This window comes from Cyprinodon variegatus, unplaced genomic scaffold (assembly GCF_000732505.1).
Source record: "Cyprinodon variegatus isolate N-32 unplaced genomic scaffold, C_variegatus-1.0 Scaffold879, whole genome shotgun sequence".
Lineage (NCBI taxonomy): Eukaryota > Metazoa > Chordata > Actinopteri > Cyprinodontiformes > Cyprinodontidae > Cyprinodon > Cyprinodon variegatus.
The window spans coordinates 218,836-236,330 of record NW_015151332.1 but is presented as its reverse complement, the minus strand read 5'-3'; the positions used below and the strand labels follow the sequence as shown (position 1 = coordinate 236,330).

At 39.0% G+C, this 17,495-nt stretch overlaps 1 protein-coding gene across 2 annotated transcripts in view; it reads left to right on the top strand.

The window, feature by feature from the left end:
• Positions 1 to 15,672, top strand: part of LOC107099506 (BTB/POZ domain-containing protein kctd15) — a 37,111-nt gene extending 21,439 nt beyond the window's left edge. For both annotated transcript variants that reach the window (XM_015397655.1, XM_015397654.1), the window contains exon 5: positions 13,152 to 15,672. In XM_015397655.1, the coding sequence (XP_015253141.1) occupies positions 13,152 to 13,310 (159 nt within the window). In that variant the 3' untranslated portion in view covers positions 13,311 to 15,672. The remainder of the gene's footprint in view (positions 1 to 13,151) is intronic.
• The last annotated feature ends 1,823 nt before the right edge of the window (positions 15,673 to 17,495 follow it).

Here is a 17,495-nt window from a genome sequence, read left to right as displayed (position 1 = left end):
GGGAAAGAACAGGAGTTGGAAGTAGGGTGGCCAGATGTCCGGCTTTAGTGCGGAAAGTCCGGATTGTCATTGCACTGTCCGGCGCCCTGCACCGAATTCAGCCGGACGTGTATTTGTCCTCCTTTTCTACCAGATTCCACATACTCCGTCAGTGCTCCGCTCTGCTCACGTACGTCGTGTGGAGTATTTGTCTGTCATGTAAATCATTGAGAGCTGTTCCACATCCTCCGCTACTTCTCTGTCCTCGTACGTCTTCTCCGTCTTTCACCGTCAAAAAATGGAACTAAGCTATTTTTTGCTCCGCTCCGGTCAATCCAGATCAAGACCTGCAATTGCAATCGCACCAAACAGGAAAAAGAATGTAGAGAAGACCCGTTTTTTCCAAATTAAATATAGTAAAAACAGATCGGTATCTAGAAATTAGAGCATAGTTTGTATATATTCCCAAAAACTAAGAGCAATTAATTAAATAATTGGATGCAGACTATTGGTGCTTCAACAGACCAGGAAGAAGTTGTGAGATTCTAGAGTGCATCTCATAACTTTAAAAGAAAATTCTTATTGCAGGAATGGATGAATAGATGATGAGTTTGGTAGCAGAGAACAAACAGAGTTCATACAAACTATGTATGATCCTAGTTATTCCTGTTACAAAAATCCACAACAGAAAGAAAATATTTAGGTAGAAACTGAACATCTGCTGGTTGATGATGGGGATTTTTTTTTTAAATATGTCATATTAAATGAAACGTTCACAGGGTTTATACATAGCGTTGTACTTTACAAGGCATAGTAGATTTTCCTAACAATCAACATATACCGAACCGAACCAAAAACCGTGAACACGAAACCGTGAACCGAACCGACTCCTGGATTTTGTGAACCGTTCCACCCCTAATGCAAAGAGTGTCTCTATGATAATCGAAGTTATAAAATCGAATCAGTCCTTTAAACGTGTTACTTCACAGACTAATTTATGGATGATGGTATGATATACTGTAGCATCTTTCCTAGATTCCATAGTGTGGTTCGGAAACACTAATTAAGGGATTGCAAGATATGTTTCCCATCATAAAATATATGAGATTTACCATAAAAAAATGTACCCTGAAATATTTATATATTACATTTTAGATGGTAAAATGTATCTAATTGATTCAAATAATACAGTAAATATTACCTTTAAATTAAGAATTTCACAATTAAATTATTGAATATCCCATTAGATATTTCAGAATACAATTAAAATGTAATTTGTAAGAACAAATGTGTTTAAAAATGAATATAGTCTCTTCAGTCTATATTTAATATACAGAGGGAAATAATTTTATGTGTATTCAGTGGGTGGCCAATCAGTGGCTGTTATATTTGGGGTCAGGGGCTGAACATTTTGAGATTGGATGGATTGTCAAAAAAAATAAAATATTCTTTTTCATTCTGTATCAGATGCTTATTAAATCATGCATCGACATTGGAGTCAATGGAAAGTATTAATGTTGCTTCCCAAACAGAAAAACAGCAAAAAAGGAAAGCTGCATATTCTATACTTCATGCACAATTAAGACTTGCTGTTTGATTTCTTTAGTTTTTTCTTTTTACTGATGTGTGCATTTCTTAGAAAAAGGAAGTATTTATGTGACATATAAATGCGTCTGTTTAGTCACAATCCTTATATATTTGTCCCTAAATAGGCAGCTAGCAGTCTTCAGCAGTATTTTGTGGAAAAAGCTTGTTCTGTTGTTGAGATACTCTGAAAAGTACTTTTACACTTGCGTAAAGCACTGAGATCTGAGTCTCACACCACGGGTTCAATATAACACACTTCAGAGCCTCCAGCCACAAACAGACTAAAACACAGAGGAGCCTTCACCCCTCCAGCACCCAGAGAGACCCTCTCCCAGGCAATTTGACACCTCGCCACCCCCCCATCAGCATACACCCCTGTTGGTGTGAGAGACCACCTCCAGGGAGGTGAGCACAGCTTGTGGGACAAAGCATGTGTAGACTGCGGCCATGTTTTCCAGCAAGAAAAAAAAAATGAAGAAGAGGAATGGAAAGGGGGGGGAAATGATATGCATAATTTACGCTTTACTCCTTTTTAAGACACAGCTCCTTTTTTAAAAAGACTCCAATATAACACCGCTTAGGGCGATTGAAATACACGTATTGCATTTTTTAATACCATACTTACAATTTCTCAAACAGCCTAAACCAGTTTATACTTCCTTTATAGACTTATAAATGACTTACAATATAATTAATTGGCCGCATCAACTAACACAACATTCTCCCACTCTGTTTACCAGTGAGACAGGATGTGAGCTCATCTGACTAACGCAGTATGAGAGGAGACTTTAATGTTTCGGTTTTCTCACCTGCTCCTGTGAAGGAGAACAAAGATGATCCTTTAGAAAAAGGCCGCTAATGGTAAGAGGAGCTGCAGCGTTCAGGTTTTACTGGGAGAAAACACTCAATGTCTACAAATGTTTTAGGAAAAACCTGTTTTGGGATATTGCTGTTTAATATTGTTAGTATCGTGTCATCAGCATACAGAAGTAGGCATAGACCTTTGCAGTGTTCACGATATTATTAGGATTTTAAGTGATAGATTCACACAATTTTAAGCAAAATTATGAAGAAGGAAAAGGATGCATGGCTGTCAACCTTTCACGAGTATAACCCTGAAAAGTGTGGCCTGCATTTGTATCTGATACATGTGTAGAAGCTTTCTACTTCATAAATAACCAACCTCTGATAAGATTACAATCAATCGAAATGTAGAAGTTCTGTGATGGCTTCAGAGAGAGCAAAAGTGAACAACCAGCATCATTAAGACCAAAGAAGATGGGAGAAAATGGTGGGTAGGTTTTAAAATATCATAGTAACATCTCTTGAAGCATTGGGTCATGGCTGCTCTCCTTAACTGAAAAAGTTTGGACGAATAAAACGTCAATAAAAAGAGGAACGTCTCAAAACCCGGAATTATATTTATATTTATTTAATATCAGTTCATTAGTTCATTAGTCCCCAGCTGATGGGGCGACAGTGACGTCAGATGTAGAAATTTGCCCTGAAATTGAAGAGTTGACGGTTCAAATCCAGCCCTGGCTTTCAGTGTCGTTGTCTCCAAGACATTGTGTCTCCTGAGTTTCAAAAATATATAATATACCTATATAAGTACAGGCCATGTACCATTAGGCGTAGATTTAACATTACTTCAGTTTATTTATATAGCTGCAATTCACAACACATCGTCTCACATCACTTTACAAAGACAATACTGTCAGAATGGTTATAAAAACCAGTTGATTGTTTCCTGTCATTTATTTGGAAGACATGCTCCTTCTGGATGAGCCTGAGGAGACGACCTTCACTTGAATTTTGTCATGGACTCTTCTGCAGCCCCTCACACCAAGCAAGCTTGTAGTGACAGTGGAGAGGAAAACTCCCTTTTAACAGGGAGAAACCTCCAACAGAACCGGGCTCAGTGTTAGCGGACATCTGCCGAGGCCGAATGGGGTTCAAGGAGACAGAAGCAGAGATACAGAAAGAAGCAGAGATACAAACGGCAACTGTTAACTCGCTCCACAGGTGGCCCCATCCTGGAAATTCACAGCCAGGCAGACCAGCTCTGAGCCAACTCTACCAGTCACAGTAAAAGAAACAGGACTACACACAGACCAAGCTGCAACATTTAAGAGAGCAATGTCATTGGCATCAGCACAGCTGATATTTCAATACAGGATGAAGCCATAGTCAAACAGAAGCTACTGCGATCAGAAATACAAAAGAAAACAAAGTTATGACTGGAACTTGACAAATAGTGCAGAGTAGGAGAATAGAGATAGAATGAAGCAGGAGGAGGAAAAGGGGTCCCTAGGTGATCCAGCAGCCTAAACATATAGCAGCACAAATAGAGAAAATAGCTCAGGATAACTGACTATTTTGGATGAGGTAAGGTAAGGCCACAATAAGGCCAAGGAGAAACATCTCTCTGTCCTGCAGATAAATGATTATCTGTCTAATCAACCAAGAATAGCAGAACATCTTAATTTTGTGAGCCTATATACAACCTGTCCCTCCAGAATATTTAATATGGCTTGGTCTGTGGAAATAAAGAGGTTGAAGCTCTTATTAATATTATGATTTCAAAATAGTGTATTCTTAAATATAGGTGTACTAAATCTAAAACATTATTTGAAAAGAAAACAGCTTCATCTTTTAAAGTTATCTCTTCTATTTGAATTTTTTACTGTATGTGTCAAAATTGAGATTTTCTATTGTTCTTCGTTCAAATAAACGTAAAAAAAGAACAAACATGAATCAGAGGAGCAGCCAAGAACCCCACAGTAACTGTAGAGATCCATCGCTGAGGCAGAATGGTCTGGTTGGTTAACAAGCTCTAGTGAACGCCTAAAATCTGCTCTTTATGTGAGAGTGTCCAGAAAAGTCAATGGTGATAAAACTGCAGTCTGCAATAGTTCATATGAGGACAAAGAAAACGTGTGGATAAAGTTGCACCTTTAAGACCAGACCATGGTGGATTTTTGGGGCTAAATGCCAAAACGCTTCCACGACAGAAAGCTAACATGTTTACAACCCCCGAAAATGCAATTTCTGCAGTTAAACACGGTAGTGGCAGTATCATGCTTCAAAGCTGGCACTAAAGTTGTAGTTTCTTAAGGTAATTTGTCCTAAAAATGGGCAAAAAAATCCCCATGTGGGTGTCCAAAAGTAAAAAAACAAACTCTGTAATAGAAGCACAATGCAGAGTCCCTTTAAAAGGAGACTGGATACGGATCTTCACACCTATAATATTTCATGATGATGCTTTGCTTATTGATGATCTATCACATAAAATCCCAGTGCAATCAATTGAGGTTTCTGGTTGTCATATTAAAAAATCTGGAAAAAGTCCAAGGCTAATAAATACATCTGCAAGGCAATATGTTATTTGTATGCAGAACATGATGTATGTCTATAAAGATATAATTGTTTATTAAATATAGCATCCAAGCAGCTCTCTGTGATTAGGATTTAGCACACATTGCTATTGCAGTGACAATTAGGATACGATGCAATCTGCATTCCTGGTAGTCGCAGCTTTATGCACATTTTACAAAATAAGTCCATCATAATCAGAACAGATGTGGGCTATTGGCTTACTAAGTGTATGTAGATAAGGATGTAAAGAGCAGATGGAGGAGGGCGTTCTTTTGTTTTTTAAACAACTTGCTCATTATGTCCTATGGCTAAATATCCCTCATCTTACCTGCAAGACAAAGAGGCTCTAATCCTATTTGCACACCAGCCCAGAGTGCACATAGAGGCAGCACGGGGTGACGGAGCAACTGGGCTGTTTTATGGGGCAGAAAACTCATTTAGTTGAAAAGTATAAACATTTTGATGAAGGTTTTTAGAGGAGAAAAATAAGTTTAATACATTTTTTTTCATTGTTTACTCATTTAACCGAACTGCATCAGTTCTGTTTTTTTGTATCCTAATATCATAAATGCACCTTTTAAAAGTTGGTTAAAGAAAAAAAAAGCTATACCAATAAATGTGTTTCCTTCTCATGTGGAAGTGTTCAAACAAACAACTCCACCTTGGCAAGTTTTTCTCCATGAAGTCATGACTGGAATTTTTTGGGAATAATGCGAACCACCTGCTTTACGATGTAGACGCAGAACAAGGAAGTAGAACGGAAGGAGGGAAAACATTTAACCTCAGAGTCGCAGAGGTGCACAAAAACAAGCACAGCTCTGGAGCTGGAGTCGCTGCTCTATACATCATCGTGATGAAGCACTCGGATCAGACCGGAGCCAATCCGTCCTTCATCAAAGTGACAGCAGAGGCAGACGTAGATATGGGGGCCTATTCCCCTCCCCGCTGCCTAGACAGGGTACGCAACATGCTGTAACACCCTCTCACATGTCACTCTGCCACTCCATCAGTCCTGAGTCGGCTGAAGAGGCAGAGCAATGTCCAGTGGAGCAGACAAGGCCACACAAACACCTCGCAGTGGCCTGAACGGCCGAATCACGCTAGAAAACCATTACAGTTTACAATGTGAGACTCAGCAAGAAACACGTCGTTCTGTCAGACTTATAAACACAAATAAAACATTTTAATACTAACAAAAAATAACCACAAAACAGGCTGAGATCAGAGGTAGCCAGATTTTAACTCTGTTTTTTCAGGCTTGCATAGAGAACCCTGTAGCTGGAGAGCTGATGAAGCATTTTTAGAAAAAAAAGGATGACTGATAACTGGCACAAACAGAAAAAAACCTAAAGTACATGTAAAAAGCAGTTTTCATAATGACTTTATTCATATAAAACAGACCCGATGTGAAAAAGGATGTATCCCCAAATACAGGGGTTCCGTGGGTCATTAAAAATCATTAAAAGTCATTAAATATAATTTTTTTTAAATTAAGGCCTTAATTGGCATCGGAAATGTGTTACATGTCATTATCATAGCATTTAAAATGCTTTATTAAAAAAAAAAAAAAAAAAGTAACGTTTATAAAACAATTTCGTCAGATTTAACTGGTTCCTTGTGTTTGCGCGGAATTGCTTCCGGTTGATCGTAAAAGTTTGGAAAAGAAGTTCGAGGCGAAGAAGAGGCTAGGAATGGGAAAATGCAAATTTAAATAAAAGTGGCTGGAATTTGGGACATGGCTGCAGCCTGTCGATGGTAAAGATGATGAAGGATTTTGTTGTGTTGTTTAGATCAGATTAGATTACATGAGCTTTATTGATCTCACAGGTCACATATTGGCATAGTAATTAAAGAAGGTGCAAACAAGGAGGGAAAAGGTGCATTAAGAAAAAACAAGCAAGCACTGTATATACAGTATAACAAGATAAGAATAAGAATTAAGGTGCAAGTGTACATGTATCACACACAATGAAAAAAAAAAAAAAATAAAAATAAGAAATAAAAATAAAAAATACAAGGGAGTAACACAGAGATTTGAGGTGACGTATGTACAATCAAGATGGCTTATATACAGGTGGATTGACTTTTACATTAAAGTGTAGTAGGTAAGGAACAACGATGAGGTAGTGGAATGACTATTATATTCACATATATTGCACAGTCAGCATATTGCACAGTATAATACATATATATGTATTAAAATAATTTCTAAGAGCATTAAATTGCATTAAATTAGAGTTACTCATTCCTGTATAAACTCTGTAATAGTAAAAAGTCATTGTGACTAAACTAAAAAGTAACAAGTGCAGCTGAGTATTTGTGATTCTTAGAGATGAGTCTATTGATGGAGGAATTTCTCTAGTTCAACCATACCAGAGGGTTTTAAAGCCTGAGCCGCCGGCTTCAGTTCATGCTGCAGCCACTCTGTTTGCTCCAAATCTAGACAGACCTTCTAAGACCTTCATTTAGCTGTTAGTTTTATATTCCTAAAAGTTTGACTGTTTGTCATTTTTTTTGTTCACTTCCCTCATAAATGCTTGTCTTGCTCAGGCTCTTACCTTCACCAAGAGATGACATCTGCAGTGCTTTTGATGCTGTTCTTTTATTTCTTGCATTAGTTTTCTGTGACTTGATGAAAGGATCATTCTTTCAGTTTTTCTACTATTAATGATACAGGTTTTTATTGTGGGCCAATGGATTGCAACGTCTACGTAACTCAATCCAAGAGATGTTTTAATGCCAAGATGTGAGACATGTTCAGTTGAATTATTATTGCTCCAGTAGTTCTGGTTTGGTTTGGATAAATTTATCCTTTAATGAACTAAATCATCATTTAAAAAATATATTTTTTATAAAAGCTTATATTTGTTTGATTCTGAAATTCAAAAGATGATCAGAAAGAGTCAAGACAAGAAAAAGAAAAAAAGATGGAATGTTGAAGAAGACTTTCTCTCGTATTTTCCATTTATTTATTTTGACCACATCATGTTGATACTCCTCATATTAAGGTGCTTTAGCAGTACAAACATTTTTATAAACTGTCTGTCTGATGCTTTCTGGTTCTGTGGAAAAGTAGAAAAAAAAATGGATTCATAAAGAAAAAACATACCTCCAAATTGATTAAACGTATTCCAACTTCATGCAAAACTTTTATAGAAATATAAATGTAGACATCACTGGTGAAGGAGGTTATTTAAATGTTTTATTTGAAATGATGTCGATTCTACTGTGAGAATCTGTTCTTTTACACATTTTTATGAAAAGTCCTGTGAAGTCATTTTTGATCTTAATGGAAACGAAAGACTGAACAAGAATTACAGAATCACACTGCTTCGTTCCTGTTGATGTATTATTGCAGAGGCCATAGTTTTAACAGTTTATTGTAGTTTCAAACTCTAATCTGAAGTTGGACAGAAGGAAAAGCAGTTCTTTTTGTAGTTTTTCTGTTAGTCTAGTTCTATAAAGAATGAAAGCAGTGACAGCAAAGTTATGATAGAGGGAAGGGAAACCATTGATTGTTGAATTGGAACTTTAAGCTCTTATTCTCTCAGTCTCTCTGGGTGGCTCTTCACATTTCCAGATTCATTGTGTTTGTAGACGTCCTATATGTTGGCTTTCTTTGGTAAACCCAGCTCATCTGCTCCCAGCTCTGCATAAAAACCAGTCCGCAGTCGAAGTGTCTCTATCGCTGGTGATTTACGCAGAGCTGGAGCTTCTCTGCTTGATGACATGCTTAGGCTGCAGCTACCGCTCCCAGTCAAGCTTTTGCATTGTTAAACAAAAGTGCCCCCCCTCTCGAGTGCAGCACCCGTCGAAAGCTTCAGCCTGCCCGTGTCACACGTGTCAATCAGCTCTGAATCCTGCACCATGAGGAGCAGCTCCTCCTCAGAGGTGCTTCTCTATGCTCCGGCGGCCATCAATATTGCATGGCGTTCCCATTTTCCTGCCCTAAAACTTCTCCACTTTGATTCCTGCTTCAGCCTCTTTACTCCCTTTATGGGAGGGTAGAGAAGTGGGGCCGGTGCTTTTCCCTCCTCACAACAGCGGCTACCTCGGGCTGAGTGGCAGCACGTTCACTTGGTTAAATATGGAACGGTTGGCGTTTGTTTGGAGGAGCCGTGTTTGCAGATCACTGGGGATGGAGAGGGCGAGGAGACGCTTTTAATCAGCTTCAGTCTCACCGGCGGGAAAAGAACAGACAGAAGTAATGAAGTCGAACATGGATTTAGAGTTTACTTCGGTTGCATCGTCTGCACTCTTGCATCAACAGTGGTTCATATCTGTTGGACCAGTTTAACTTCTCCCCTTTTCTCCACTCTAGATCAATAAACTTTACTGAGATTTTAAGTTATATTCAAACATGATGTAGTTGGAATAAAATAGCGTTTTAAGGTTTGTGCCCTGGGGCTGACAGATAAAAATGCAGCTTCCTCGGTTCTGTAGATCCACTCTCACTAAAGTTAAACTTTGTTGCTCATCCCAGAACATAGCTTTGATCTAAACCTATAGATCTATGTCTTTTAAAAGATACACCTCTGCTTCATGCAGTCACTTGCAGCATGTAACAGGCTTTTAGCTCCATCGTTCTTAATGTCAGCTCTGACTCGCTTCCCTGTCACTCATAACAGACGGTAATCCCACATCATGATAGTGCCACCACCATGTCTCCCTGTTGCATTAGTGATTTACTTTATTTCAATTTGCGATGCTGTTTTTTTTTCTTCTTTTTTACCAGAAATTACAGCTAGGTGATATGAACTAAAAACCTTATCAGGATATTTTGTGGTTCTATGTTGAAAAACCCTTCAATGCTTCTTTGCTGTCTTTATAAATTGACTGTATCATAGCCCCACAATCACTGATGCTGCTCTTAAAAAATAAAACTATTTAAAATGAGCTTTTTTCAGGGCACAAGATAGACAAAGAAGTGTGATTTTTATCGTTAAACATCCTAGATTATAACTGTATGTAATCATATTCTTTGAATTAGTCGCTCCACTGAAGGAAAAAAGCAAAGAAAGAAAAGACATAAAACTCCTGACAATTCATCCCATTTTTAAACATCGTTAATTCTAATTGATAATGTAGACATAAATAAAAATGTTTATCGTGGAGATAAATTTAATCCTGAATTTTCTTTTTTTTTTGGCCAAATAGTTTCATTATGGTACATTCACTGATGATATGTGTGGAAGAGGAATGTTTTTGGTATTGTTTTTTAATCTAGCCTAACTATAAACATCTACAGAAACTTTTCCCTTAATCAATCCAGTGTGAAAGCTAGTCTTAAGATTATGTATTAATTGCATAAATGGTTAAAACACTTTGAGTGAATTTTGTTTATAAAAGGAGCAACAAGAACGCAGCTGAGGAACATCAGTTTTTTGTAACTGCTTGCTGTTGCCGTCTGAAAAAACGGGAAAAAGTTTTCATGCCACTGCAAACAGTGATCATGGCAGCATAATGTGGAGTTCACAGTGGGGGAAGCTGCTAAGGATCTATAATTCCATATCATGAACATCATCTTCTTCATCCAATCAGATTGCTGCTGCAGAGCTAACAGTCAGACCTCTTTGTTGTGTTACAAACGAGCAAGGAAAGTAAGCAGGGAAATCTGCATAAGTACAACTAAGCTGGGATGTGAAGGCCTGCGGTCACAAGAACGTAGCACAAGAACGTAGCAGACAGGCATGTTTGTGCTTTTTAACGTGGAGCATTTCTTTCTCTTGTCAGCAGGGATTGATTTCAGGACATTGTCCTGTGGACATTGGAAGCCTCAGTTTGGATACAGCCTAATTACTCTGTGTATTGTTTATCCCCCCATGGCACTAATTCACTGTGACAAAACTGAACGTGAACTTTTTTTATGCCGTCTTAGAGTCATTACAGTATCCTTGAATCAGTTACAACCATCTGTAATAATATCCTTAAGTCTTTTGTGCTGCGGTGCGTTAATCATAAAAGTGTTTTCAGACTATCTTTATTGATCAGGCCTTTCTCCTCTGTGACCAAATTTCACTGCCAAACACCACGGAGTCCCACATGTGTTAAGAGATGATGGGGGGGGGGAAATGCAATGTGATGCAATGATCAAAGAAGGCGATGTAATATCATTTCCATAATCGTTAGGCTCCTCCGTCGCCTGTCATGGATTCTGGAGTGTTTGATGCTTGGGCAGGTCTCTTAATTAGCCGTCCTCACCATCAGCTGTCTGCCGCCCTTTCTGTCTCACAAATTACTGAGTTTGTCACCGTCAGATGGCCAGAGGATGAACATGGGGGAGGGGGCGGGCTCTTCAGAGTGGTCCGTTTGACTTACAAGCTGCACATCGATCTGCATTTCAGTTTTGATAAAGATTTACATGAAGCTTTAATGGGGGGAGCTTTAAACTGCTCTACAAGTTTCTGTTGGTCTGATTTCTGCGTGAAGCTGTGGACCGTTGCCTGTAATTACAGAGGATTCCCTTCACCACTAGTAACGCCTCAGCTTGTGCAACTTTTAAGAAAACAACCTTAAAAAATAAAAAGAATAAATGCTAATCTACTTCCCACACTGATTAGAGCAGAGGACGAGATGACTCCTATGTATGGCGGTGTGTGTATGCATGTCAGGGTCCATACTAGAGGGCTGACATGCATCCCCATCTCCTGCTCTTCCCCTGCAGCTCCCACACTTTGTCCTCGCACCGATCAGCCACATCTAGCTCCTTATCGTCATTCGCCGCACGTCGTTGCCTTTGCCTCTCTTGCTCGTGGACCTCACTCCTTCCCTCACCCCAGCCTCATTACTCAAATTAGAAGCTCCAGTAATCACCGCGCTGAGCTCCAGTCAGGCTCCTTAACACACCCCGCTCACTCTCAGGCTCTCCACATCCCTTTGAGCTCCTCGTGCCCTCAGCTAGGTGGCCGATCCGGCGTGAGTCGCATGAATATTACAGAGGTGGTGTGATGTTGGGAATGCCCTCTGGTTTCTATCACTTTCTGTGATTGGATTGAGAGGAGGTTTAGTGGCACATGCTGCATGTTGGGACTGATGGCGATCTCAGGAAGTTTAGCACTTGAACAGCAGCGCTCCTCTCATGTCCATTCTTTAAATGGGAATTTGATCTTGATTGTTTATACAGTATCTGAGAGGTAGAAAGCTACTGCTCCACCAGAGAAAAGACAAGCTTTTCATTGATTTGTTTATCATTTACTGCAGGTACCCCTTACTACCAATTACTGTGTTATTTCACTAAAATAAGTGCAGCCTTCTGTTCAAAAATCTGGCAGACATTAACCAGTATCAGTCTCTAAAGCACAACAACAACAAAAAAGTGCTTCACGGAAACAAAAAGAAATGTAAAACAATCCTTTAATTACTACCATCACAAATGTACAGAGGTGATATTTTTTGCTTTAATCTGATTTAATTTATGAATGAAAACCACCTCCTTCCTGCTGTTAAGTACGGTGGAGGAGCTGTGATGCTGTGGGTCCCTTTTTCTTTAAAAGCTACTGGGCTTCGTGAATATGTAGAAACAGCAGAATATTTTAAATAAAAACCTATTGGTCTTCTTTCATAACAATGATGACAGCTCATCTTTGGGTATTTAGACAGAATAATGATCCTAATACAGGAACAGTTCCCAAAATGTAGCCTTTTCCTCAGACATACATGCTGCAGTAAAAGCCTGTCAACTGAAAAGTTTCCTGTCTGAAGCGAAGCGAAGGTCACACAATCTAAGAAAATGATCAAAACAAACTGTTTTCCTACTTTGGGGTTTATTTTCAGTTTATGCTGTTAGGATAAAAGTAAATTTTTTCGCTCCAGGGTTGTTCCACATCTTTTCCAGGTTTGCCAAAAAATGTTCCTGCACCTGTTCAGCCCGTTATCAACACCTCTAATTAGGACTGATAATATTTAATTTTTTTAATACAAACTGGTAATGTGTGTCATTTTTTTCTTTTCTTTTTGGTGATGTTGATCCTCTAATGTTGATCTAATTCAATGAATTATTTAAACAGGTTTTAAAAAAAACAAAAAAATTGAAACTTTTAAATGAATGAATTAGCTTTAAGCTATCTACTCTTATCTAAAAACAGCTTGGATTGACCTTAGCATCAACACAAACATATTTTGAGGCTTCAATGCTTTAATATTCAACTATATATTTAATATAACAGTTTTTTGGAATTCAGTTTGATCATCTTGTGTCTCCTCTGCAGGTTCTGGAGCGTCTTTTTCAGAAGGGCTTCAGTGTGGCGGCGTCGTGTGGAGGCGGCGTGGACTCATCCCAGTTCAGCGAGTACGTGTTGTGTCGTGAGGACCGGCGGAGCCTCTCAATCAACACCCCTATCAGGATAAAACAGGAACCCCTGGACTAGAGATTTTTATGGGGGGGGTGAGAAGGACCCTCCTCATTATTCTTCTCCACCTCCTCACTCTCCATCTTTTCCCGTCGCCTCCATCTTCACCTCCTTCCCCTTCTCTGCCCCAGCTGGACCACAGCCTCCCCTCCAAGAACATAAATATCAGCAGAGGTGTTCAACCTGACCAGCTCTGCTGAACTCCACGGGGAATGTAGGACCAAACAAAGGAGGAAAGCATAAGCAGCAAAAGTTTTTCCGTTCTGTTTGAAAAATACCCAAAGAATCTGTTGGACCGTCGGGTGCTTCAGCTTTCTGTTTTTTAGCACAAATTTACGGACTGATTCTCCCAAACAAAGAAAACAATGAAGAGGAATGGAAACCACCTCTCTTGTCCAGGCCTGTTTCTGTTGGATCAGGGGCCTGCTGTGGTCCAGGAAAGCTTCGGATGATATCAAGGATGTCAAGTTAAGGACATAATCATTTTGTGAGGCCCTGAATCCCCATGACCCTTTCAAACCTCAGCGGATTCAGCATCGTTTGTTAAATGGTTTCTACGTTTTCTTCCCTCGCTTTGCTGTTTTTTATCATGACATGGTGTAAACAATTATTACTAATAGGATTATTTTAATGTCTCTTCCCACCCCCCGTCTCTAAAAATGAAGGATGTACGAACATTGTATTCATTAGGCTTCGAAAGCTTGCAAAGGGAGCGTTTCTTGGCAATGGCTGCAGAAACTCAGATGTCTGCAGGCTATGTGGCAAAAGCAATATGACTGGCAATGAAAATCGGAGCCAGAAAAAGTCCCATTGTTCCAACAGGGATAGAAGAAAGAAAAAAAAAACTCGACGTTTCCATAATTTTATAGTCAAATGTGTTGCGCACAGAAGAAAGGAAAGCAGCTGTAGAATTTCTGCTTGTTTGCTCCAAAACATGTAGTGCCCCTTTTGTTTTTGGCCAAACCTGCTGTTTCAGATAATCAAACAAGTTCCAATATCAGAGCAAAAGTATGAGTGAAGGAAAGAAAGAGTCACTGTGTGTTTCCAACACAAACAACTAAGGGCGATTTATTAACTTTTGGGTTGTTTTACTTGTTAAACTCTGGCCTGACTAGAGACAGACCTGTTGCTATAAGAAGACCTGTCTGACTATATGAAGTAGGTGATAAGCTCTAAGACATCAGGCCCTTATTTGATGAAATGTTAGAACAAATAGGAAATGTTTTCACAATTATCACTGAGAAACTAGAGCTGAGACATTTTTTTCTCAAATGAATGAATTTTGTTCTCTGCAGCATCATGATGGGCCACTCGGCTTGTTCTCCATAACGTCTGGCTTGGTGTCTGTGCTGTGATTGGACAGGATTTAAATAGGGTGGTTTTAGGTTGGAAAAGCGGAGACTCCTCGTGTATCTGTCCAGGTTGACACCAAGTTTTTGCGATCTTTCCAAACTTACACCTTGAGCTCTTATTACTGTCTGCTGTACGTTCAGCTCTCTGCCAGCCCTCAGTCCATCTTCAGCTCTGGAAGTAAGAACACTTTAAGACTTTTTTTTTGTTCTTGCCACCAAAAGAACAAAAAAAAAAAGTCTCGCTTCTCATAGAGTATGTGGCGGCATTTACCATTTAAAACTTAATCAACATCATCATCCAGAAGTGACAAAAATGTGGCACAGAGGGGAACCCTAGGAGCTCTTGGGCTGAAAAATAATAACACATTTAGCAGGTTATAAAACATCACAATGTCTAAAGCATGACATGCCAAACATTTAGGGTCAGTGTTCGAGATTTAACATCAGAAAGGAAACTTGGAAGAAGAAATCCATTGTTGACATTGTTACATTTCTTACAAAAAACATTTAAATTTGCAAAACTGTGAAATGATGAGACCAAAAGGCATGTGTTGTAAAATGGGCAAAACACCTTGAGGGTACCATGTTTTTTTTTTCTCTCAAGCAGAAATCCTGAAGGAAAATTTCCAGCTGTATGTCTGGAACCTTAAAGTAAATGTTTCAGCAGGCTAATAATCCCGACCACAAATAATAACCCGAGTTATTATTTTTAATATGTATAAGTTGCAACTCAGATGCTTGCTTCCAACAAGTTGTTTGTACTCACAAAACCTACAGAGAGGCTGGATGAAAATATTTCTGCCATGAAACGTGGAGTGGGAATCCTCTGCAGTTATGGAAAAGGATGGATTTATTTCCCTTTATAAGACTAAAATCTTTGTTTTAAAAACAGATTTTTGTAATTAGTTTGCTCATCTGAAAAATTTAAGTGTGCCAAAAAGAGTTAAAAGAGGAAATCTCTTTAAGGTAGGAAATACTTTTGAATGGATTTTCTTCTGTTTTGCAGCTTTTAGGTTTATAATTCAGGTAAAAAAAAAAACAGTTGAGTCGGAGGGTGAAACAGTTGAGGACCAGGCTGTCCTGATGAGCAGTTTTTTTTTTTTGCACTTGAACTTTTCTTCTTACCACAGAGCTGGCCAGGCGCCGCTCCTTCATCGGCCCCCAGCGAACAACACCAAGCTGTTTCACCTTCAGGTGGACGTCGGGTTTAGAAATTAGGCATCCAACAGAACCAAACCATTTGATTGTATAAGCATAAAGATGCTCTTTGAGCCACGCTGCATAATTTAAAACTGTATGAAGGATGTAAACATTTGATCCTCCAAGTCCTGACAGGTCTGTTGAGAAATCTGTTTGAATATTGTCACTTCTAAGTTAGGATTACTTCAGAAATCTTCAAACATTACATACAGCAGAAGTTAAAGTTCGGCTGCCAGCATCAGTGTGTTGTTGGCTAAGAGACGAGTGAGCGGCATTTTACTCAGTCCTACTCTTCTTCTTTTGCTCTTATTCTCTGCGTGTCTTCGATCAAAGACAAAAGCAAGAGAGTTTCCACGCTTTTCATTTGTGTATAACTTAACCATGCTGTTTCTTCCATTACAAAAGCCGGAGCTTAGACAGAAGAAAAGCAGCTTACTCTGATCTTGGTGGGTGCTGGCAGTGACTTGATTTAAACTGGGCTTGTTTTTTTGTTTTTTAGTTCTTCATAAAACTTGGGCCTCTGTTGTCCAAACAGGAGCAGAAGTTTCTCTCTAAAGGACCGTTTCTGTTCTGATTTGCTCTGAATGGATCCAGTTGCCTCAAAGGGAAAGGTCAACCAAGACATTTGTTGTTTGTTTTTTGCTTGTTTTTGAGATGAAGGTGCTCGTCGGGCCATTTTCTCCACAACAAACCGATGAGTCTCTCAGAAACATGCCAGGCAGCAACCCGACTCTGCAGCTGACCTCAATGCACTTTGGTCGTTTCAGTGAAACTGATTCATGCTTCTCTAAAAAACAACTTAAAGGAACACTTATTGCCATTTAGGAGCAAGAAGTTACTGATAAAAACAAAAAACAAAACACCAACCGTTAAGCATCTCAGCAGATTTGGACCAACTTGGCCGGACTGAAACACTCTTTGAACATCTTTACTGTTGTTGGCTCTTCAGATGAAGCACTAGTCCTACACGGCTGCCCGGCCCGCTGGGCTTTGCCCCCTCCTCTGAGGCGACTCGGTTTGTACAGTTACTGTGTATTGACTTGTCAGGACTCGTAGGCTTTATGGGACCTTTATGTTTTTGAGAAATCACAAATCTTCACAGTAAAGAACAAAGGAAATCCTGAAAATTACATTGTGTACATATGGATTACAAAAAAACATTTCATAGCGTATAATAAGGTGCAAATGTATATTATTTAAAGTGTTTAAAACAATTAGACTGTGGTATTAAAGGGCATGTGTTCATTTACAGTGTCTCCATTTGACTTTTCTTGCATATTTGCGATAATAAAAGGATGTACTGTATAAATGAATTTGGTCTCATGCAATCTTTTACGGCTGCGGTAAGCAACGTCTTGGAAAGTATTTCCACCTCTTGAAGAGTTTTTAAAATGTTTATAAAGGTAAATCAAACATCACTCTTTTTTATAAAGAAACTACGCAGAATACTGTAGTTTACAATAAATTTTGAGTAATTTTGTGTACATTACGCCTACAAGGCCTGTTTAACTCAATATTAGTGGAACAAAAATTTAGTTGGAAACAAGGCTGCAGGTCTTCTGGGTTATCTGACAAATTTAAATCTTAGTATTTTATTCACACTCTTCTTTGAAGAGACACACAAGTTCAGGCATTTTCATGAGTTTACTGT